This window comes from Lipotes vexillifer, unplaced genomic scaffold, assembly GCF_000442215.2.
Source record: "Lipotes vexillifer unplaced genomic scaffold, Lipotes_vexillifer_v1.1 scaffold629, whole genome shotgun sequence".
In the NCBI taxonomy this organism is placed as follows: domain Eukaryota; kingdom Metazoa; phylum Chordata; class Mammalia; order Artiodactyla; family Lipotidae; genus Lipotes; species Lipotes vexillifer.
This window is the reverse complement of record NW_006774188.1, coordinates 1,261,231-1,284,304: the sequence shown is the minus strand read 5'-3', so window position 1 is coordinate 1,284,304 and position 23,074 is coordinate 1,261,231. Positions and strand designations below refer to the sequence as shown.

The 23,074-nt window shown below is 33.5% G+C and overlaps 1 protein-coding gene across 3 annotated transcripts in view; it reads left to right on the top strand.

Annotated features, from left to right (window-relative positions):
• GPHN (gephyrin) overlaps window positions 1-23,074 on the top strand; it is a 618,338-nt gene that overhangs the window by 90,904 nt on the left and 504,360 nt on the right. For all 3 annotated transcript variants that reach the window (XM_007449022.1, XM_007449020.1, XM_007449021.1), the window contains exon 2: window positions 21,133-21,211. In XM_007449022.1, the coding sequence (XP_007449084.1) occupies window positions 21,133-21,211 (79 nt within the window). The remainder of the gene's footprint in view (window positions 1-21,132; window positions 21,212-23,074) is intronic.

The following is a 23,074-nucleotide window of genomic DNA, read 5'->3' as shown; positions in this document are numbered from 1 at the left end:
ATATGTAGGTCCCCTGAGCTGGAGTGCTTTCCATATATTGGAAGTTACATGAGGGAGGAAACAACCCCAGGGCTTGAACCCAACTGTGGAGAGAGAAGCTAAAGGAGAGAAAAAGCCTACCTACAGCTCTTGGTGTCCCCAGCATCCTTTTTCTCTTTTGCTACCTGCTTTTCCCTGCAGTTACACCTGGGAGTGTCTTAATCATTTGTGGCTATTACTGTAACCCCTGATGTGTGCTTATTAGATATCTTGGTCATATTTTGGTAGGGGAAAAAGTACCTGAATTCAACTGGTAGATTTGAACAAAGTTTGCAGCTGGGAAATAATGTTAAATTGACCTTCTGGGTAAAGCCCTTAGACTGATTACATATACAGAGTTTACCTTAAATGTTTGGGCCTGTTTCACTGATGATTCAGCTAAGTGAAAAACTGATGGTGTCCACTGGGTGGCAGCCACTCTCCAGCTCCAAGGACAACTCTGAAAGACCAATTGTGGTAAGGGCTGATTATGATTAGCACAATAGGCTAAATTGAAAGTTGTTTTCTTTGCCTTAGACCAGGAGTTGGCAAACTTCAGCCCATGTGCCAAATCTGGCTGCAGCCTGTGTTTGTGCTGCTTTGAGCCTGGGAGTGTTTTTTACATTTTTTAAAGCAGTGGGAATAAAATGAATACACACCAGAGATTGTATGTGGCTTATAAAACCTAAAATATTTACTATTCACCCTTTACAAAAATAAAAAATTAGCCAGTCCCTGCTTTAGCCAGTACTCCAAAGGATCAAGTATGTTATATTTTTCCTGAGTGGTGGGCTATTGACAGTGGCCTCACTTGGGTAGGATTACAGAATAGCAGATTAAAGGCACATCCTCAATGAGACCACAGCTACCATTTGGAAGGTCTTGGTCACTCATATTGATGCTTAGAGTAAGGGCCTGTTTTTTCATGAGAGTGACTAGAATCAAATTGCTGATCAAGCCTACACTGCTCAGGTCACCACCACGGCCACCTGGGTCCATCATTGTACTGGGTGTGGCTAATGTATCCACCACCGTAGACTGGGCCAAAGATACAGTACTATATGCTTATGATGTACAAGCCATCACTGCCTGCCAAACTTGTCACCCCTGGCAGAAGTTGGCCTGTTTTTCTCATGGTGAAGGACCTTTGACTCCATCTTGGGTCTACTGGTGGTCCTTCACATAACTTTTTCAGGAATGGTTTTGTTGTCCAGTCAGATCAACTGACTGGCTATACCGTTGTGACCCTTGAAACGAATGTGTCATGTTTTTGGCCTTCTGAACTATTTACATTCTGACTTTGGTGTTCTTTTTGTCACAAAGGCCAAACTTGGTGGGGCAGTAGTCAAATTGTTTGATGGAAGTTCTGTGTTTCGTACCATCCACAGGCATCTGGTATTGTTGAGTACTGAGTTGCCCTTCTCCAACATCAGCTTAAAAACATTTTTGACTGACCCTCTTTCACCACCTCCTGGTGCACGTACCTTGGTAAGGCAATTTGACACTAAATGTGGCCATCCTCAGAAAGTGATCATCTCTTGACTGCTTCCTTGCTAATAATGATCAGGGCTAAAAGGGCAGAAGATAATGTAGACCTATTTTGAAAATTCAAGATTTTGCCTTAACTATTCCTGAGCATAATGCTTCTTTCTTTCCTGTAATAGTTACTAGGCTATAATGGTTGGTATATCCTCAAGGTGTCAGCTTAGCCAAAATGGGGAGAGTTGGATGGCAGGTACAGACTTTATTTGTGGCTGGGGTTCTAGAGATTCTAGCCATCATGCTAGCCCACACTTGGCTTTAAATATTTGTTAAAAATTTTCTGGTTTCTTCTTGTCCCCATTTATGGTGACTTCCTCCTGTTACAGCTGTTCTACCAAGGATGAAAGCAGCTCTTCTTCCATTTTCTGGAATTTATTTCATTTAGGTTTCTTTGGTAGAATAAATCTCCCAGCTCTATGATTTTTTTTTTAAATAATGATTTTTTGGTTTATTCAACATGTTCTTATATTTAGGGTGAGAATGATGTTCTCTTGTGACTGTAACTTATGCAGAAGAAGAAGTCTCTAGGGAATAGCTTTTAAATAATATAAAGCCTAGAAAGCACTTTGTGGCACAAATAGGGAACACTCAATAAATGTTAGTTTTTATTTGTGTCATTGCTATTATTGTTACTTATGCTATCCTTCTCTCAAAGGAATAGATTATGCAGTCAAATTTCTTTTATTATGATCCCCTCTGTGATCCAAACATTGTAGCTAGGCAGAATCAGGTAAATAAATATGGAACAATAAATATTTTAAATCAGATAGAGAAAATGAATATCATTTAAAAAAGAATATTTTTTTCTTGTGTTTTTATCTTCAGAATCAAGGAACTGCACTGATATTAAGTATTAAATGGAAATTTTTATCATGAAGATTCAAAAGCAAAAGAAAAACACATTTTGTTACTTAAAAGTGCGTTGTAGCTATTGCTGGTAATTTGTGACAACTTTTTAATATAGTACCAGGTAACATGATAGGGTAGAAATCAGGGAGCACATTACCAAGTTGTTTGATACTACAAGAGGAAAGTCAGAGGCAGAAAAAACATGACTTTCTATAGAATGCCAGCATATTACAGTTAATTTCCTAGTATATCTAATATTATCTTTAGCAATATATCTCATCAGAACTTTGATAATTATATGATATTCACATGGGTTCTTTCCTGAGTTATATGATAGTTCATGCCAACCTATTTGGTTATTATCCATGTGGATATCAAACATTATACATAAAACCTTTTGGATCCCAAATTCATTAATCCCCTATGAAAAACTAGACTTCATATGACATCTCAAGGGATTATATTTTATCTAAAATCAACGTTTGTCACTTGGAGATTTTATATATAAAAGTAAGCAGTGCTCATCATATTTGTGTTTAGAAGGGTAACTCTGAGTCTATTGGAGGTTAAGTTATGGCCTCTTAGAAGAAAAGATTAAATGTAGGGATTTAATGAGGGATTAGGGATGATATGGACTGGGGTATGGCATTGGTTTTAAAGAAGAGGACATGCCTAGGTGGAATGGATCATATTATTTTGTTTATTCCTGAGTTGATGTGTGTGTGAGATAATCTTTTTTGGCACAAGAAGTGGTTTTGGAAGGCATCTACAATAGTTGTTTTTCTAGGTCACATTAAAAATTAATATAAAGTAGTATGACTTACTTTAAATATTTTTTACCCTTTGGAATTTTAAAAGTGTACCACTACCTTATTAAACTGTAAAATGTCAAAGGTGCTGCTAGAACTTGCTTATGGGGCAAAAATTATTCAGAGACTAAGTTTGACTTTGAACATCATTTTGGATTTAATATAGGCTTTCAAGTAAGTATTTGATGATGTAGAAGCTAAGTTTCGAAACTTTTTGAGTGCAGTGGAGTAGCTGGCAGCAAATTAGCATTCTTACCTAGAAAAACAGGATAAAATATAGACATTATATTACATTACATTACTATAATATGAACAGCTGAGTTTATGTTAGGGGCATATTTTAAGTCTTAGTTGCATCTGTGTTAAGTCTCAGTCTACCTGTTCTGTCCTAATCATACTGGCAGTTACATTAAATATAAACAGACTAAAATTCCAATTGAAACACTAAACTTGTCAGACTGTATAAAAGAAAACAAAACCCAATTACATGCTACATTCAAGAACCACATCTTAAATATAAAGACCAGGGGAGATTGAAGTAAAAGGATAGATAAAGATCTGCCATGCATTCTTAAAGGAAATCTGGTGTGGCTACACTAATGTCAAAGTAAACTTTAAAATCAAGACTAGATATAAAAGATGTATGAATATAATGATAAAAGGGTCAGTGTTTTAGGAAGTTATCACAATCCTAAATCTACATGGACATGGTAATAAGATAGTTTTAAAATATATAATGCAAAAATTGGTAGAAACAAAAGGAGAACTGGACAAATCCTCAATCATAGTGGGAGAATTTATGATAGCTCTATCAATAGCTGATAGAAGTAGATGATCAAAAAATAAAGAGATAGAAGAGTAATCAATGACCTCGTTAATAACTCTACAACATGTCACTGGAAAATGATAGAATACACATTCTTTTGAAGTTCATATGAAATGTTAGCTAAAATTGACCACATAGGTCATATAGATTAATAGCTGTAAAGATTAGTGCAATTCTTATTATAAGACACATAGATTTTTTTTGTTTGTTTTTTAAAATTGATGATCTAGTCTAAACTTCCTTTGGAAATTCAAAGGGCCAAGTATAGCCAAGGGAATCTTAAGGAATAACAAAGTAATTGGAAGACTTTAGGATACCAGATATTGATTTTCTGTAACACTAGAGTTATTAAGACAGTGATATTGGTGCAAGGGTAAACTAATGGAACAGAATAGAGTGTTCATTATAGTCGAGAGAATAATGGCCTCCAAAGATGTCCAGCCCTAATCCTTGGAACCTGTAATATGTCACATTATATAGCAAAAGGAACTTTGCAAATACAATTAGGGATGTTTAGATAGATAGATGATCCTGGGTTATCTGGGTGTGCCCAGTCTAATCACATGAGCCCCTAAAATCAGAAAACTTTCTCTGGCTGGAAGCAGCAGATAAATGCAGCAGAGGTGGGAGTTGGAGAGATTTCAAGTATTGTGAGTTGGAGAGATTTCAAGTATTGGGAGGATTCTATGCACTATTATTGTCATTTCCAACTGTTAAGAAGTTATACAATTATCCCATACACAAATTGGTACTACCACTTTGGGAAGCTGAACAGTGTTTACTAAACCTGAACATACATATTTTCTGTGATCCAGGAACTTCACTCATAGGTATATATCTGACAGGAATATTTGCTTATGTTCACCAAAAGACATGTGCAAAATGTTTATAGCGGTGCTATTTGTAATAGCCTAGATTGAAAACAATACAGACGTCTGCCTATGGTAGAACAGATAAATAAATCATTGCATTTTCATGCTGTAGAATACTATACAATGAGAATGAACAGTGCACAATTAAATTTAAAAACATAGATGAATCTCATAAGCATAATGTTTACCAAAAGGTACTAGATAGAAGAAGACTACCTGTAGTGTGATTTCATTTATATAAAGTTCAGAAACAGGAAAAGCTAACATATAGTTTCAGAAGTCAGATAGTAATTCCTACTGTTATGGTTGGAGTAGTGACTGGAAGTTTTGTTTTTTAAAAAAGTAAAGATTTACACCCTGCTTCCAACAACATCTATGGTTATATTATGGTTATATTAATATATGGTTTTATTATCCTCTACTGTGGTTATATTAGAGGAATTGGCCTTTTAATTCTTTTATTTCCTTTTCTATATGAAAGTGATTCTGTTTCACTTTCATCAGTTTAATGGTACTGATTATTTACACCTTTACTTGAGTCTTGTACCTGTGCCAGGCAGGTAGATAGGAAGGTATATGCATAGTCAAAGGTAACCAACTGAGATTTATTTGTAAGTGATGGCTTAATTCTAGTGAGATTTTAAATTACTACTTTTAATCAACCAGGTTTTTGGCTTTCATTGGAGTTTACCTTTAGAGCTGCCTGACTTTGTTGAAATTTGGATTTCTCTATTGCTTAGATTTATGATTACTTCTGTAAAATTTCCAGTAAGCCTTGGGTTAAATTGTGAGTTTGGGAAGAAGTAATTACAAGTATATAGTAAGGTTCTCAAAAATTCTGTGTACTTCAGATACCATCTTTCTTAAATTTGTCTATATAAATTACAGTGTAATCTAGTGGTTCAGTATACTTTTTTAGATATTCATGATGCTTTCTAAGATGAATTTTATTCTCTGCCCACATTAATATCTTTCTGCTTGCCTTCTTAATTAGATAAACCTTTAACTGTGAAATGTGCCATCAAAAATGTTTCAGTTTTGCTTTTATCCTTTTAAGGGAATTTATCACAAAGCCAAAGCAGAGATAATAGTAATGATTATAATAATAGAAATAATAGCAGTAACATTTATAATGTGTCTGGCAGTATTCTAATCACTTCATCTGTATTGACTTATTTACTGCTTGCAACAACTCTGAGAGAGGTGCTATTATTGTTAGCCTCATTTTAAACATGAAAAAGTCAAGGAACAGAGAGGTTAACTTGCTGAAGGTCACACATTGATTAAATGGATGCTAAGATCAAATCCAGGTCATCTAATTTTGGAGTCTGTGTTCTTAAACCACTATGCAAGTAAAAGAAGGATAAGGAGTTTTTAAAATTCAGTTGCTAAGTAAACTAGTCTGAGGTTTTTACAAAGTTTTGAAGAGGTTAATTATTATATTTAAATAGAAGTGATTAATTCTTACATAAAAATTTATAATTGCATATTTAAAATACTAATTTAAAATTTGCAGTAAGGCATGCAAATGTTTACTTATTTCATGCTTAGAAGTTTTGCTGTGTTTCTTTTCTTTGTTGAAAGAAGAAAGTAATTCATGCTCTATCCTATGGAAGAGTGGCAGGTTGTTCTATAGCTCCATGTGATGAAGTTGATATGGAATTCTTAAATTGCTCCTTGGAAATTCCTGAATATTTAGGAACTTCATAAGAGTATTCTGGAAGCAAGCATTAAATGGAGAACATCGTACTTAAAAATCTATGAAGCAAATGAAAAATAGAAAAGAATTGGTATGAATGATAAGAATGACACTAATCTGAAAGATATTTATCTGGCTCCATTTATCCAGGTTTTTCTGATTTACTTATCATACATCCCAATCCTCAGTCTCTTTCCAGGTTGGTACATCTTTATTTTAAAATTTTCAAAGCTGTTTAAACTGATTTGGATGCAGCATTTATTTATATAACTTTATTTTATAGTTTTACAATTATCTCGTTTGATATTCAGGCTACCCCTATGAGATCGGATAAGGACATATAATTGTCCCTATTGTATAGATGAGGGGCATAATGCTTAAAAAGGTTAAAGTGTATATACAAAGTCACCTTACGAATAATGCAACATAACAGTGTTTTGAAACACAGTGGGTTTTTTCTACTGTTATTGGATACTTTCAATACGATTAAAAAAAACTTACATATGATTAAAATCACACTATTAATAGTTATAATTTAATTGCAAAAGATGAAAAGCAACTCAACAACGAAAATCAGATGATTGGATTAAAAATGGGCAAAAAACTTAAATGGACCTTTCTCTAAAGAAGATGTACAGATGACCAACAAACATATGAAAAGATGTTAAACATCACTAATCATTAGGATAATGCAAAATAAAACCACAATGATATATCACCTCACACCCGTTAAGATGGCTACTATCAAAAAATCCAGAAAATAACAAGTATTGGTGAGGGTTTGGAGAAAGTGGTACCCCTATGCGCTGTGGGTGTGAAAGTAAAATGGTGCAGCTGCTATGGAAAACAATATGGCAGTTCCTCAAAAAGTTAAAAATAGAATGATCATATGATATAGCATTTCCACTTCTGAGTATATATGCAAAAGAACTGGAAGTAAGATCTTGAAGAAATATTTGTACACCTGTGTTCAAAGCAGCATTATTCACATTGGCCAAAAGGTGGAAGCAACCCAAAAGTCCATTGGCAGTTGATTGGATAAACAAAATGTAGTATATACGTAGAATGGAATATTGTTCAGCCTTTAAAAGGAAGGATATTCTAACTCAAGCTACAAGATGGATGACCTTGAGATATTAGGCTAAGTGAAACAGGCCAGTCACAAAAAGAAAATACTGTATGATTCCACTTACATGAGATTCCTAGAGTAGTTAAAGGCATACAAACAGAAAGCAGAACTATGGTTGCCAGAGGCTAAGGGTAGGAGAAAATGAGGAATTGTTGCTTAATGGGTACAGAGGTTCAGTTTTGCAAAATGAAAAGTTCCTGAGATTGGTTGCACAGCAGTGTGAATATATACTTAAAAATGGTTAAGATGTGAATTTTATGTTGTGTATTTTACCATAATTAAAATTTTAAAAGTGAATTGTATAAAGTTTTAAAAAAAACGTAAATTAGATTATGCCAACCCTCCAAAGCCTCCTATAGTATACTTTAAATACAATTTAAATTTTTAAGAAAAAGATTAAAAACTGTACAAGAAATGTGTATGTGTTTCTTACAGTTAGGTATGCTCCTTCCCTTGTATTAAAGATCTTTTAATTTTTACAAGAAACCAAATATCAGCAGGTCTTTTACTTTTGGATGTATAACAACTCAAAATATTTTATGTAGTATTTATATGTGTTAAATGGGAAATAAAGGAAGATTTTAAAATATATATTCAAATATCTTAAACAAGTTGCTACCTTGATTTAAAGATCAACTTGCAATGGCAATCAACTTGCAAATCCAGGGGAATTTGCTATTACCTGTGTGTTTTCAGTTTTACCACAATGGAGTTATTCATAATGTGATATCAGAAGGTTAAGAATCATGTGGTGGTGTGTATGTAAATCAGCTGATTTAGCAGCCAAATAACCCGAATGTTATTGGTGTTCTGGGGATAAGTTTTATGATTGCAAATAGTTGGAAATGATTGTGAATGATGTGGAGAGAAGGATTTTTAACTATGGACACTTGGAGACTTTGCTGCAGTGGGTTTAACTCTGCATACTGACTACAAAATGAATGAGGGAAACAGAGCTCCAATGAAGACGATCTGGGATTTGCATGATTCAAAGTCCTTTACCTTAAAGGAATCCTTACTGATGGTTATTGCCATGTTAGAAGAGATATTTTTAATAAAAGACACATATTCAGAAATTTATAAAACATTTACTCTTGAAAATATTCAATAATGTCAGTCAAGGAACCTTGAATTTAATTATAAACCCATTGTACATTTATCAGTCCTGTTGATCTCTTTGCCTTAGTAATGTTAACCATACATCTTATTTATATGGTATCTCACAGGTCTCAATGTGCTTTAACATATTACCCATTTGCTCTTTTCAGCAATTCTGAACATTAGGTAGTACAGATATTCTTATTCCGTTGTGTATATAGGTGAAGAGTCTGAAGGATATATACTTACGTTCATATAGCTAGTAATTGATAGAACCAGACTTGAGGTCGCTGTTCAGACTTTACTCTTACTGTTCTTTCTATTGTACCATTGACTTTAAAACCTGACTATACCCCAAAATCTTAACTCACAATTGCTGAGACAGAAGGAGGTTCTGGTACTTAAAAAAACAAAAAACAAAAATTCCCTGGATTTTTCTGATGCACGTTATGGTTTGAGAAGCATTGTCCTTTACTATGGTTAATTAAATTGATTGCAGCAAACATTACTCTTAAAATTTTTTCATAATACAATGTACAATTTGTTGGGCATCTTCCCAAGAGATCTGGTTACTGCTCATTGTATTCCATAGCTAGTTATCTGATATTTGTCTTCTAGAAGAGAAGGAGCTAGAATTGCTGCTGAGCCTCCAGTTCCTTATAGAGAAAACTCCTGATTGCTTAATAGGTCTTACAAATCAGAATATTTTTGTCTTCAACAGAAGTCTCAGGACTGATTTCTAATTCCATGTGAACTGAGAGTGGACAGGACTTTTTATTTATTTATTACAAATTATGATCTAATAACTTCCACAAGGTAGAAGCAGATACACACAGAGACACACACAGGCACAGACACACACACACACACACACACACACACGAATAGTAAATTGTGAAACGCATCCAGTACACTTTACTGCAATCGAGTACTAGATTTGACTCTAAGTATCCTGGAAACAAAGACAAAATAGGAACAAAAAAAATATGTCCTGTGGATATCATTATCTGAAAAGAATCATATCAGTTTTCCAGGAGAGTCAAACTTCTCTCTTAAAAAAAAGTTTGAGTACTATTCAACATAAGCAGTTTATAAAGCATAATGGATAAGATATTCAATTATGGACTTATAAAAGATATATAAATGTTTTTCTATCACTTTTACTATTATGCTTTTGTAAGGAGGTGAGCATCAGAGGTTTTTCTTAAAAGGAAGAAGGTTTAACTATTTTAAATTACATGCAGACATATTTGGTTGTTCTAAAGAGATAAGTTTTGGTAGCTTCTTTCACTTTTCTAACAGGATTTTTCACACAGCAGCAGTTTTTAATTTTGATGAAATACAGTTTATATATATTTCTTTTTATGGATGGTACTTTTTGTTTTAAATCTAAGAATTCTTGCCTAGCCCATAAGACTTTCTTCTGTTTTTTTCTAAGAATTTAATATAATTTTACATTTCACATTTAACTCTATGATCTAGTTTGAGTTAGTTTTTCTTTAAGGTGTGACACAGGTGGAAGTTAAACTTTTTTGCCTCTGGATGTCCACTTTTTCCAGCACCATTTGTTGACAAGATTGTCTTTCCTTCATTTAATTGCTTTTGTACTTTTGTCAAAAATGAGTTGGGCATATTTGTGTGGGGTCTGTTCTGGGTTCTGTATTCTGATTTATTGATATGTGTGTTCATCCTTCTGCTAGTACCACACATTCATGATTACTGTATCTATATGTCTTGAAATCTAGAAGAGTGGTTCCTCACTCTTAGTTCTTTTTCAAAATTGTTTTAACTATTCTAGTTCCTTTGTCTTTCTATATGAATTTTAGAGTGATATTGTCTAGGTATACAAAAAATTCACTGAGATTTTGATAGGAAGCATGCTAAACTGGATGTCAATTTGGGGAGAGTATGTATTGTTACTGTGTACTGTGTTGAGTCTTCCAATCCATGAACACCATATGTCTCTCTTATTAGTTCTTTGATTTCCTTCACCAGCATTTTATAATTTTCAGTATACAAGTGCTGTACAAGATTTGTTAGATGTACTTACGAGTATTTCATTTTCTTTTGAACAATTGTAAATGGTATTATATTTTAACTTTAAGATAATGTTTTCATGGCTAATGCATAGAAATACAGTTGATTTTTATATGTTGATCTTACATCCTGACATCTTGATGAACTCACTTATTAGTTCAAGGAGTTTTTGGTAGATTTTGTGTGTTGACGACGATGTTATATGTAATGAGGGATAGCTTACTTCTGTCTTTCTAATCTGTATGCCTTTTGTTTCCTTTTATTGCCTGTTGCACTGGTTATATCTTCCATTACTTCATTCAGTAAGAGTGATGAGAGAAGACATCTTCATTTTGTTCCTGACCTTTAGGGGAAAGCATTCAATCTTTTTACCATTGAGAATGGTTTTAGCTGAAGATTTTTATAAATGCTGTTTATCAAGTTGATGAATTTCCCTTTTATTCCTATTTTTTTTGAGTTTTTTTTTATTATTATGGAGGGATGCTGAATGTTGTGAAATGCTTTTTCTGCCTCAGTTGAATGATCATGTGATGGTACTTCTTTAACCTTTTACTATGTTGGATTACATTAATTGTTTTTCAAATTTTGAAACAGCCTTGCATCCCTAGAATAAACCCCATTTGGTCTTGGTATGTAATTCTTTTTATATATTGCTGAATTCTGTTGGCTGACTTGGCTAAGGATCTTTGGAGTCTATATTCACATGGGAAATATTTGTGGGATTTTGTTTTTGTTTTTTGGTACTGTCTTTGGTTTCTGCATCAGGGTAATAGTAGATTCATAAAATCAATTTGGAAGTTTTCCCTCCACTTCTTTTCTGAAAGAGGTGGTATAGAATTGGTATTAATTGTTCTGTAGATATTTGGTAGGATTTTCCCCTGAAGTCATCTCAGCCTGGAGATTTCCTTTTTGGGGAGTTATTAAATTTCAAATTCGATTTCATTAATAGTTGTAGGATTATTCAAATTATTTATATCATATTGGGTGAATTGTGGTAACTGTGTTTTTTGAGAAATTGGTCTGTTTTATGTTGCTAAATTTAACTCCTTTATAGTTGTTTGTAATATTCCTTTATTATTATTTTGATTTCTATGGAGTCTGTAGTCGTATACCTCCTGTTTTATTCCTGATATAGGTAATTTGTGTCTTCTATTTTTTTTTTCTTTGTCAGTCTTGTTAGAGGTTTGTCAACTTAATTGATCTTTTCTCAGACCCAGCTCTTTAGGGTATGTGTCCCGGTGACAAATTTTCTTAGTTTTAACTTCATTTGAAAATGTCCTAATTTCTTTTCCACCTCTGAAGGATATTTTCACTATATATAGTATGTAGGTTTACAGTTCTTTTATCTGAGCACTTCTTTCTTCCCTGGTTTCTGATCTCCTGTCATTTGAGTTGTTTTTCTGCTATTGATAAGGTGTAGTTTCTCTCTCACTGTTTTCAAGATTTTTTCTTTGTCTCTAGTTTTCAGAAATTTGGCCATGATTTGTCTTGGTACAGATTTCATTACCTTTCTCTTGTTTGAGGTTTGCTCAGCTTCTTGCATCTGTATGTTTGTGTCTTTTGCCAAATTTGGGATGTTTTCAAGGCATTATTTCTTCAAATACTTTTTCAGCCTTGCACTTTTTCTCCTCTCCTTTAAGACTCAAATGATAGGAAAGTTAGGACTTTTGTTATGGTCCCATAGGTCCTTGAGGCTTTGTTTATTTTTAATTTTTTGGGGTCTATTTTTCTGTGATTAAACATCTTTATCATTTCTGTATTGGTACCTATCAGTTGTCTTTTTTCATTCAGTTTGAGATCTTCCTGGTTCTTTTTATGAAAATTGACTTTTTATCTTTTTTTTTTTAATTGAAGTATAGTTGATTTACTATGTTGTGTTAGTTTCTGGTTTACAGCCGAGTGATTCAGTTTTGTATATATATTCTTTTTCATATTCTTTTCCATTATGATTATTACAGGATACTGACTATAGTTCCCTGTCAATACAGTAGATAGAACCTTGTCATTTATATATTTTATTTATAGTAGTTTGTATCTGCTAATCCCAGACTCCTAATTTATCCCTCCCCAACCCCCTTTGGTAACCATAAGTTTGTTTTCTATGTGAGTGTTTCTGTTTTGTAAGTAAGTTCATTGTATAATATTTTAGATTCCACATATAAATGATATCATATGGTATTTGTCTTTCTCTGTCTGATTCACCTCACTTAGTATGATAATCCCTAGGTCCATCCATGTTACTGCAAATGGCATTATTTCATTCTTTTTTTATGGCTTGAGTATTATTCCACTGTATATATGTATATATGACATCTTCATTATCCATTCATCTGTTGATGGACATTTAGGTTGCCTATTGTAAATAGTGCAGGTATGAATATTTGGGTGCACGTATCTTTTCAGATTAGAGTTTTATGTGGATATATGTTCATGAGTGGGATTCCTGGATCATATGGCAACTCTGTTTTTAGTTTTTTTAAGGAACCTTCATACTATTCTCCATAGTAGCTGCACCAATTTGCAGTCTCACCAACAGTGTAGGAGGGTTTCTTTACACCATCTCCAGCATTTGTTATATGTAGACTTTTTAATGATGGCCATTCTGACCAGTGTGAGGTGTAGTTTTGATTTGAATCTCTCTAATAATTAGCAGTGTTGAGCATCTTTTCATGTGCTTGTTGGCCATCTGTATGTCTTTTTTGGAGAAATGGCTGTATGGCTGTTTAGGTCTTCTGCCCATTTTTTTTTTTTTTTAGAAAGCAGAATTCAGTATTAAACTCCAAATTTCAGTTTTCTTTAATTAATTAATTTATTTTTGCTGTGTTGGGTCTTCATTTCTGTGCTAGGGCTTTCTCTAGTTGTGGCAAGTGGGGGGCCACTCTTCATCGCGGTGCGCGGGCCTCTCACTGTCGTGGCCTCTCTTGTTGTGGAGCACAGGCTCCAGACACGCAGGCTCAGTACTTGTGGCTCACGGGCCTAGTTGCTCCGCGGCATGTGGGATCCTCCCAGACCAGGGCTCGAACCCGTGTCCCTTGCATTAGCAGGCAGATTCTCAACCACTGCACCACCAGGGAAGCCCTTCTGCCCATTTTTTGATTGGGTTGTTTGTTTTTTAGATATTGAATTGCATGAGCTGTTTGTATGTTTTGAAAATTAAGCCCTTGTTGGTCGCATTATTTGCAAATATTTTCTCCCATTTCTTAGGTTGTCTTTTCATTTTGTTTATGGTTTCCTTTGCTTTGCAAAAATGTATAAGTTTGATTAGGTCCCATTTGTTTATTTTTGCTTTTATTTCTGTTGCCTTGGGAGACTGACCTAAGAAAACATTGGTACAATTTATGTCAGAGAATGTTTTGCCTATGTTCTCTTCTAGGAGTTTTATGGTGTCATGTCTTATATTTAAGTCTTTAAGCTATTTTGAGCTTATTGTTGTGTATAGTGTGAGAGAGTGTTCTAACTTCATTGATTTACATGAGGCTGTCCAGCTTTTCCAGCATCAGTTGCTGGAGGAGAGACTGTCTTTTCTCCATTGTATATTCTTGCCTCCTTTGTCAAAGATTAATTGACCATAGGTGTAAGGGGTTTTTTGGGGGCTCTCTATTCTGTTCCATTGATCCATAATGACAGTTGATATTTTTGTTGAAACCTGGGCATTTTGGGTATTACATTATGAACTGGGATCTTATTTAAATCTTCTGTTTTTGCTGGCTTACTCACACGTTGCTCAGGCAGGTAAAGGGAGGTAGTCATTTCCTCTTTACTGCCAGGCTGGGGTAGAAGTCAAGTTCTCCATTTGGCCTCCTTTGATACTTGAGTTAGGCTCTCCACGGCACTGCTGGGTGAGAATGGTACTTCTGGCCCCCCACTGAGTCTTTAGTGATCTCTCATTGTCTAGGATTGGTCGCTGAACATATATGAGGATGGATGAATATATTTGGAAGTTTTCCTAATAACTTGAGTTTTGGTATGGGCTTTAGCCAGAGATATAAAAAATAGAGGAGAGTATAAATCGGTTCTGTAATTTATGCTCTTCTGTGCATAGTCATGGAAATATGCTATACTAATGCATGTGCTAGGGATTAACATCAACTAGCTCTGTATGGTGCATGGTAATCCTTCTGTGTTCCTATAAACCAGAGGTCAGTAAACTTTTTCCATAAGGGGTAGATAGTAAATATTCTAGATTTTGTGGGCCAAGAAGCAAAATTGAAGATATTATGTATATACTACTATCACAAGAAAGAAAACATATTTTAAAAATTTCTAAAATTTATGAAATCCAAATATAATTATAATAATTAAGTGCTGTATTTGTCATACACATATACCAATTTAAAGAATGGAATTGGGTGGGGAATGATTAGAGTTTACAGTTAGTATTTCTTGTCATCAAAATAAATTGTAAATGTTCATTTATTAATGCTGATTTGTATGGAGTGTTTTATTTTTGCGTATGTCTTTCCACTCATTGAAAAGATAGTTATTGGTGAATACTGATATCAGTCCATGAACAGATAATTTTAATGGAGCACGTTAATTATTTGAAATGTGGTTTTAGAATTCTATTAAGTTTTCTTGCCTTTTAGCATGTACGTTACATTGCAGAATAATCACGTCCACTTGAAGACAAGGTGGAAGCTCCTTAGTTGGATAGTTATTAAGTGGATTTTAAAATATGAAAAAATTTCTTTCCACTTGCATCAGATCCAAAAAGTCCTCCTCAAACTGTAGTTTGAACTCAGGAAACATATCTGTTGCAAATTTATTGGGAAAGGAGATTTCGCTTATTGTTTTAAATTTTCTCAGCTTGGGAATGTGTTACCTTTTGACAGCAAAGTGCACAACAGCTTGAAATTACTTAAAATTACTTAAGATTCAGACATCATTGGTAGTTGTGAAATGGTTATCATAGTATAGGTTTTACATATTAGCATTATTTTGGCTTGTAATTTTAGGTTGGATATATTAAGAAAATTACTAAATTTCCATCATGACAGTTTTTATCTTCAGTTTGCTCAGTAATAGTTCTTTACTTGTTTGCATCCTTTTTAGGAGAATTCAGGGAACTTTTCTCCTAGGAGGTAGAAAATGGTAGGACTTAAACATGGAAAAAAATATAAAGTGGCATATGAGGATAGGTAATTGGTAATAGTCAAATGCATCTTAAAATGAATCTACTTAAAATGGGAAAAAAATTTGGTGTAAGAAATGGATTAGAGTCCTAATATTCATATGGAATTGCAAGGGATGCTGAGTAACCATAAATATCTTGAAAAAGAAAAAGTTGGGGGACTCACAGTTCCCAATTTAAAAGCTTCTTACAAAGCTACAGTAATAGAAACAGTGTGATATTAGCATAAGCGTAGACATATAGATAAGTGGTATAGAATTGAGTCTAGAAATCAGCTCATGTGTCTGTGAGTATTTGATTTTTCAGAAGAGTGCCAAGGCCATTCAATGGGGAAAGAACAGCCTCTTTAGTAAATGGTGCTGGAACAACTAGATACCCACACGTAAAAGAATGAAGCTAGACTCTTACTTTCACACCATGTACAAACATTAAGTCAAAATGAATAAAAGACCTAAATATAAGAGTTAAAATTTTGAAATTCTTACAAGAAAACATAGGGGAAGTTCTTCATGACCTTGGATTTGGCAATGGTTTCTTAAATATGATACCAGAAGCACAAACTACCAAAGAAAAAATAGACAAATTGAACTTCCTCAAAATTAAAAACTGTTGTGCATTAAAAGACATCTAGAGAGGGCTTCCCTGGTGGTGCAGTGGTTGAGAATCTGCCTGCCAATGAAGGGGATACGGGTTCGAGCCCTGGTCTGGGAAGATCCCACATGCTGCGGAACAACTGGGCCTGCGAGCCACAACTACTGAGCCTGCGTGTCTGGAGCCTGTGTTCCACAACAAGAGAGGCCACGACAGTGAGAGGCCTGCGCACCGCGATGAAGAGTGGCCCCCACTTGCCACAACTAGAGAAAGCCCTTGCACAGAAACGAAGACCCAACACAGCCATAAATAAATAAATTAAAAAAAAAAAAAGACATCTAGAGAGCATAAAGACAACCTACAGAATGGGAGAAGATATTTGTGAATCATATGTCTGGATCTAGTATCCAGAATATATAAAGACGTCTTACAACTCAACAACCTAATTAAAAAGTGTGCAAAGAACTTAAATAGACGTTTCTCCAAAGAAAATATACAAATGGCCAACAAGCATATTAAAGAATGCTCAACGTCATTTATCATTAGGGAAATATAATCAAAACCACAATGAGATAATATTTCACACCCCACTGTTACGACTAAATTTAAAAAGACAGACAGTAACGTCTGTGGATGTGGGGAAATGGAATCCTTGTACATTGTCGGTGGAATGTAAAATAGTGCAGCTGCTTTGGAAAACAATTGGCAAAAAGTTAAACATGGAATTTCCGTATGATCCAGCAATTCCATTTCTGGGTATATACCTCAAAGAGTTGAAAACGGGTACTCAAACAAATATTTGTATGTGCGTGCTTACTTAGCCTGTTCACAATAACTGAAAGGTGGAAACAGCTCAAACAGCCAACAAAGGGTGAGTGGATGAACAAAAGTGGTACATACATACAATGGAATATTATTCAACCATAAAGAGGAATGATTCTTCTCTGTACGTGGATGAACCTTGAAAACATTATGCTCAGTGAAAGAATTCAGACACAAAATGTCCTATATTGTATGCTTCCATTTGTATGAAATATACAGAATTATTAAATCCATAGAGACCAAAAACAGACTGGTGGTTGCCAGTGATTGGGGGAAGGGAAGGGAGGATTGGGGACTTGCTGCTTAACGGGTACCAGGTCTTCTCTTGGGATGATGAAAATGTTTTGGAAATAGACATGGAGGTGCACAACATTGTGAATGAACTAAGTGTCACAGAATTGTGCACTTTAAAATGGTTAATTTTGTGTTATGTGATTTTCATCTGAATAACAAAAAATATAGAGATTTATCTTAAAAAAATGAAACCAGGAATTATGGAGTTAGTCTAATTTTTCTTATATCAGGTATTAATTGAACTATCTGATATATTTTCAAAATAAAAGGAATTAAGTGTTCATATTTTTTGGTATATTTTAAAATTACAGCATAATGACATTTTCCACTAAACCTTTAACTTTCACACTGTGATCATAGAAAGGGACATTTTTTGAAAAATATGTATGTTCCTAAGAACCAGCTCTTAATTTTGTGATATTAATCATTGGAACAGAGAGCATAGTAATTCCTTTTGTTGGCATATACTGCGGGGGGGGGGGCGGGGAAGAACAACAAAAAAATATGATGACCAAACTGATTGATTTTGGTGTGATTTACACATAAAAAAGTATGTTCACTAGCTTCTTAAAATCTACCATGTTCTTATTTATAATTCAAAAACAAGATTTGTTACATTGGTGAAATATATTTTATTTTATATTTTAAATATATTTAAATATTTTAAATATATTAAAAATAATAAATATATTAGGCAGGTAAAGTTTCAGAATATTTGTTAAGAAACTATTGAATTTCTTTAGATTTCTTGCTCTGTTTTAAACTTAAACTTTGGATGAGATATGAACGTTAGAAAGTGCCTCCTTTAGCAAAATTCATTTTCACTAGCTGACAAATAAGCCTTTATAGGAGCAAAGGTTTATTCTATTTTAATTAAGCCTCCCAAACTTTCAGGCTCTTGAAGTTTTAACTAAGTTCTCATATTTGCCAAATTGGGCAAGAAACTTTATGAGAACAAATTTTATGATACAATATATTATAATTTCAATATTAGTTCAACGCAGCTGGAAACCAACTTTTCTTATAGTGTGGCAACATTTTACTTTTTTCCTTTTGGCCCTAATTAGGAAATGGTGTAATGAGCATTTGTGTTAAAATTATGAAGAGCAGGAAATTTGTCTCGAATCAATAGGTTGAGATCAGTGTCTGTTAAATATGGAGAGAAAATTATATATTGATCAAAGTTACCTCATTGTGAAAAAAAAAGTGGGGGATACCTTTTTGGAGTTAATAATAAAACTGCAAACTTGATTTCAACTTCAGATCCTTTAAATGCATCATTATATACATTTTTCATTTATATTAGAGGCAGATTCAGATTTAGGGAGCTTATAATTTTGAGCTGTAAGAAAAGGGAATATAAAACATGAATGAAATCTTAGGTAATGGATTTTTGAAAGGGACAAGGCAAGTGTTATATTCTTTTTGCTCCTTATGAAGATTGAAAATGGCTAAGAAATACATAATAAAACTGTTAAATTGAAATAGGAAATAACAATATTTATGCTTACAAAATGCAAAACTTTTATATGAGTAAAATTTTATTTCACCTTTAATTTTGGGATGGATATTTTATCAAGGTATAGACTTAGATTCTAGATTTTCCCCCAGCATTTTAACTATATTGTTCCATTGTCTTCTGTATTCCATAGTTTATGTTGGATGCTCAGCTGCAAGTTTTATTGTTTTTCCTTTGAAGGTGATATGTCCTTTTTTTCCCCTTGCTGTTTTTAAGATTTTCTTCTTATCTTTGATTTTCAGCAGTTTGCTGAGGGTGGTTTTCTTTCACATTTTCCAGTACAGGGTTGGCTGTATTCCCAGAGTCAGTGAGTAATGTATTATATCAGTTTTGGAATATTCTCAGCTGTTTTTTCTGAAAATATTGCTTCTTCCCCATTCTCTCTCTTCTCAACTACAATTACATTAGCTGTTTGATTCCAACATGTCTCTTATGCTCTGTTCTTTTTTTTTTTCTTTTCTTCTTTTTGCTTCAATTTGGATGCTCTCTTCAAGTTCACTAATCCTGTGTTTTGCTGTGTTGAGTTGGCTAAAACCCACCCACAGATTTCTTAATTTCAGATACTGTATTTCTCAGTTCTAAAATTACTATTAGATTCTTTTTCACAGATTTTAATTCTCTATTGAAATGTGAGAATTTTCATCTACTGTGAACATTTTTTGTATATCTTCTTTAACTTATGGTTTTCTTAAAGTCCTTGTCTTCGAATTCTGTATTATCTGTGGGTTGGCATATGCATTATTTTTTCAACTGTTTATTGGTCACATTTTGTCCCCTTTCCTGTATTTTGTAATTATTATTGTATACCAAATACTGTCTATACTAGGATAGAAATTGATGTAAATGTTATTTTCTTTCAATATTATATTAGAAAGAAATGATTAAGTATTAACCGTCTCAACTCAGCCACAAATTGAGCTGGGTGGTTTGAGTGACAGCTCTGGATATACTCAGTGTGCCTCTGGTTTTAAATGTCTTAAGGGCCAGACCTGTTGCGTTGCAGTTATTCCTCTGTGCTGTGGCTTTGTACTAATGTACTATGAAATTGTTGGAGATTTTACTCTACCATTTGGCTTCTGCCCCCTTTTACTCTCAAGGTGGGATGCTTTTGATTGAGAGCAAATATCTTGAGGGGAGACCTATTGAAATTCTGCACTGAAAGTGGTAGGCTCCATCTGTTGTAGTGTGACTTTAACTCCTAATCACTTAAGCACTGCAATGGGACCCTGTGTCCCATTCTCTTCTCCTTCCCCCAGAACTTCTTGTGCAGCCCTAGGCCCCAGCAAATCTCCCAGAAGAAAACTGTCTGTGTCTTGTGGGTCCCATGGGATTCCAGTCTGTCATTGCCCGCCCAAGAGCTATCACAAACTGTGCTGGTTTCTCTTTTCCCTGGTAGTGTCCCTCTGTCTGGTTCTTAGGTCTAGATGGTAAATCCTCCCAGTAATGAAACAATCAGGAGGCTCAGCTTACCCAAGAAGAGATAGCACTTTTCTCCTAGTTTATCCTTTTTGTATCCAAAGTTCTCCATTGTCTTTAAAAATATGATTTTGGGGGATAGTTTACCTTTTTTTTTTCTTCTAGTTGTTGTGGAAGCAGTGACTTGACACTATGGACTGGTAAATTAGTCTTGTAAAAGTAAAATAAAATTTAGACCTGTATGTTTATTCTTTTATATATTGTATTTATATAAATTATGTGTGCTTAGATTATTGATGTTATTGAATGTTAATAGTTGCTGTTTAATCTACCAGGCCCAGAAATTGATCATTCTTGATGTTTAGAAAAACCCTATCCAGAGAACCAATTTTAATTTCAAAATTCGTTTTGGACAGTAATAATTTAAATGAAATGTAAACAAAAATTAATTTTCTTTTTCTTTCCCCTTTTCCTGTTTAGTGAGTGATAGTTGCTTCAGGAATCTTGCAGAAGATCGCAGTGGGATAAATCTCAAAGATCTTGTACAAGATCCTTCTTTGTAAGTATTTGGTTTTCAGTATTAAGTGTAAATTAAAACTTTATGATTTGTGTGACTTTTTCCAGAAGAGTTGTAACAGAACTGATTTAAGGTTGAGTAATTTCTTATTTTCTGACAATTTGTGTTACATATAGTGAAGCACATAGAACAGTTTCAACAGAAGTGAAGTTATGGAACACTTTCTGTTTAGAAATTGAGGAGATTTTAGAAGAAGAGATAAAGTTGTGATTAATGATTGACTTTCAAAGAGTATCTACTAATGGTTGATGATATCTTACCAGTGTGGCAGTAGATAGTAGGCAGGGAAGATGATTAGTAGTTGTTTTGCTTGGGAAGGCAAGATTGAATTTGTTTACATCAATTTTAAGCTTTTTTGAATAATTTATAAAATCATTTGTAAGTATAATTACAAATGTAAAACGGTTATTTGTAATAACAATATACTTGACTGTATTGAATATATTTCTGATGTTTTACATTAGAACACTATGTATAGCACAAGATTTTTGAAGAGTTTTGTAGGTTTCAATTTTTAATGTTCTGGCTCATGAGTCAGTTCCATTCTTTATCAGAACATATTTCATATCAGAATATAATGTCACTTTCTATTTCTATTTCATGAATCAATTTTTTTCAGTTTTATATTAACTGCAAATCATGCATACTATCTTCTGTAGGAAAATATCCTTCCAGTAAGATCACCTTTTATTAAAAAAACATTCAATACTAGTTAAGCCCTGGGCAGCAGGGAAAGAAAATTGAGTGTGGGCAGATACTTTCTTTAATGATACTTAATGCATTCAGTAAAATATATTATAACAAAAAATTACTCTTCCACATCAGATGTAATCTATACTCATCCAAATTTTACTAGTAATTCATTTAAAATTGTGTGAGGAATAAAACACAGGAGTGTGTTGAACCTGAAGGTTATTGATTTCGTAATGATTTTCCAAGTCATTAAAAAAATATAGTTACAAGACAGAATGGTGAAAATGATTGAATATTGAAGTTATTGTAATGAACTCATTATTGTAATGAGTTTCAAAATGAGTTTCCAATCCCAATTCTCTAATTTTTTTTTTAATGTCTCTTCCTCATTCAAAAGGATTGTCAATATTCTTTCTCCATGATTTTTATTGAAAGGAAGATTGATAAGTTGTCCTTTCAGTTCTATAAATATTTAATGAAGAATAGAATTGTTCTATGTGGATATAAATATTCCTAGTAAATGAATATTGAATAACATGTGCATGAGGTTATGGGAAGAAACTTTACAATATCATTGAAAGATGTCACCCATTTGAATGGATAAAATAAATTATCCCATTGTATTATTTGTAAGGTATATTTTTGGTACAGTGGGATTATATATCTTTTTAATGCAGTCTTTTTGGGAAAAAATGTGCTTATATGGACTTCAATAATATAAAAGCTGTGGAGAATATACTTGAAAATTGGATTATAATAATGAGTTGTAGTGTTTTGAAACACTTTGGTACTTCTTCCTAGAATGTAGAATGTAGAATAATATTCATAATGTCACCTATCACTAAAATAAGAATTTAATCTTAGAGAAAATTTCTAAGAGAAATTTATCTCAAATCACTACTGCATTGAGTGGACAAAATAATTCTAAGTCTCTGTTTTAAAGTAGCCAGATATCTTAATTTAACATCATTCTCTTAACTTGGCATTAGTCTCTTGGCATTAGTCTTGAATGTAAGAATTCAGTGAGCAAGAATTTGTCTTTACCCTTGACACTTGGATTTGGAAAGAACTTTTTTCTTAATAAGAATTGTCAAAATGTACTATTAATGACTGTAATTCATTTTTTAAAGATATATTTCTTACTTGCTGAAA